This window comes from Ursus arctos, unplaced genomic scaffold (genome assembly GCF_023065955.2).
Source record: "Ursus arctos isolate Adak ecotype North America unplaced genomic scaffold, UrsArc2.0 scaffold_14, whole genome shotgun sequence".
NCBI lineage: Eukaryota > Metazoa > Chordata > Mammalia > Carnivora > Ursidae > Ursus > Ursus arctos.
Window position 1 is genome coordinate 22,410,687 of NW_026622808.1, and position 1,472 is coordinate 22,412,158.

Sequence of the window (1,472 nt, forward strand, 5' to 3'; positions counted from 1 at the left end):
GGATATTGACTTTTTTTCAAAAAAGATTTTATTTATTTATTTGAGAAAGAGAGAGAGAGAGAGCAGGAGTGGGGGGGGAGGGGCAGAGAAGAAGCAAACTCCCTGCTGTGGGGAGAGCCCAAAGCAGGGCTCACTCATAAGACTCTGGGATCATAACCTGAACTGAATGCAGACACCTAACTGACTGAGCCACCCCAAGATATAGCCTTTCTGACTGCAAAGTAAAAATTGCAGAATTTCAATGTTACTTGTTATGTTCAGTATTGAAAAATTAGTCTTGTTATTTTTTGTTCTCTGGTAGTCTTCTCCACTATATGGAACCAGGAAATGATACAGAAATTTCAGAATTCCTTCTTCTGGGATTATCAGAGAAACCAGAACAGCAGCCCCTCCTATTTGGGCTTTTAGTCTCCATGTACCTGATCACTGTGTTTGGAAACCTGCTCCTCATCCTGGCCGTCAGCTCTGACTCCCACCTCCACACCCCCATGTACTTCTTCCTGGCCAACCTGTCCTTTGCAGACATCTGCTTCACCTCCACCACCATTCCCAATATGCTCCAGGACATCCACACTCAGAACAAAGTCATAACCTATGAAGGTTGTATCACTCAGATATACTTTTACCTACTCTTTGCAAGCTGGGATGCCTTTCTCCTGGCTGAGATGGCCTATGACCGCTTTGTGGCCATCTGTCACCCCCTGCACTACATGGTCATCATGAACCCCCGGCTCTGTGGACTGCTGGTTCTGGTGTCCTGGATCATGAGTGCCCTGAATTCCTTATTGCAAACCTTAATGGTGTTACGGCTGACCTTCTGCAGAGAGGTGGAAATCTCCCACTTTTTCTGTGAAATCAATCAGGTGGTCCGACTTGCCTGTTCTGACCCCTTTCTTAATGACATGATGATGTATTTTGCAACAGTGGTGCTGGCTGCTGCTCCCCTGGCTGGGATCTCTTACTCTTACTCTAAGATAGTTTCCTCCATACTTGGGATCTCATCAGCTCAGGGCAAGTATAAAGCATTTTCCACCTGTGCATCTCACCTCTTGGTTGTCTCCTTATTTTATTGTACGAGCCTAGGAGTGTACCTTAGCTCTGCTGTTACACAGAACTCCCACGCAAGTGCAGTGGCCTCAGTGATGTACACGGTGGTCACCCCCATGCTGAACCCCTTCATCTACAGCCTGAGGAACAGAGACATAAAGGGGGCTCTGAAAAGAATTGTAAGTGTTACAGTGATGTGAGGGCCAGTGGTCCTGGGGCTGAAGAAAAGCCCATGATTGCAGGGCTCACAGCCTCAGGCCAGGAACTGCTATTCTTTGATCAGGCTTTGGAAGTAGAGCCTTCTATTTATTTCCTGGAATTTCCCTTGGTTTGAATTCAACTTCCCATACATTTAAGTACTTACTTTATTAAGCTTCTGCTCTGTCTGATACACAGACAGTTTTCTCCTTTCTCTAATTTCATAT

General features: G+C 45.8%; 1 protein-coding gene across 1 annotated transcript; it reads left to right on the top strand.

The window, feature by feature from the left end:
* The first annotated feature begins 314 nt into the window (after window positions 1–314).
* On the top strand, window positions 315–1,247 carry LOC125283812 (olfactory receptor-like protein OLF4). The gene has a single exon (XM_048227239.2). It carries the CDS (start codon window positions 315–317, stop codon window positions 1,245–1,247), a length of 933 nt encoding a protein of 310 aa, XP_048083196.2.
* Window positions 1,248–1,472: the final 225 nt, after the last annotated feature.

Bases quoted from the DNA above. Each gene is read 5' to 3' on its own strand.
- LOC125283812 (XM_048227239.2), top strand. From the start codon at position 315: ATGGAACCAGGAAATGATACAGAAATTTCAGAATTCCTTCTTCTGGGA.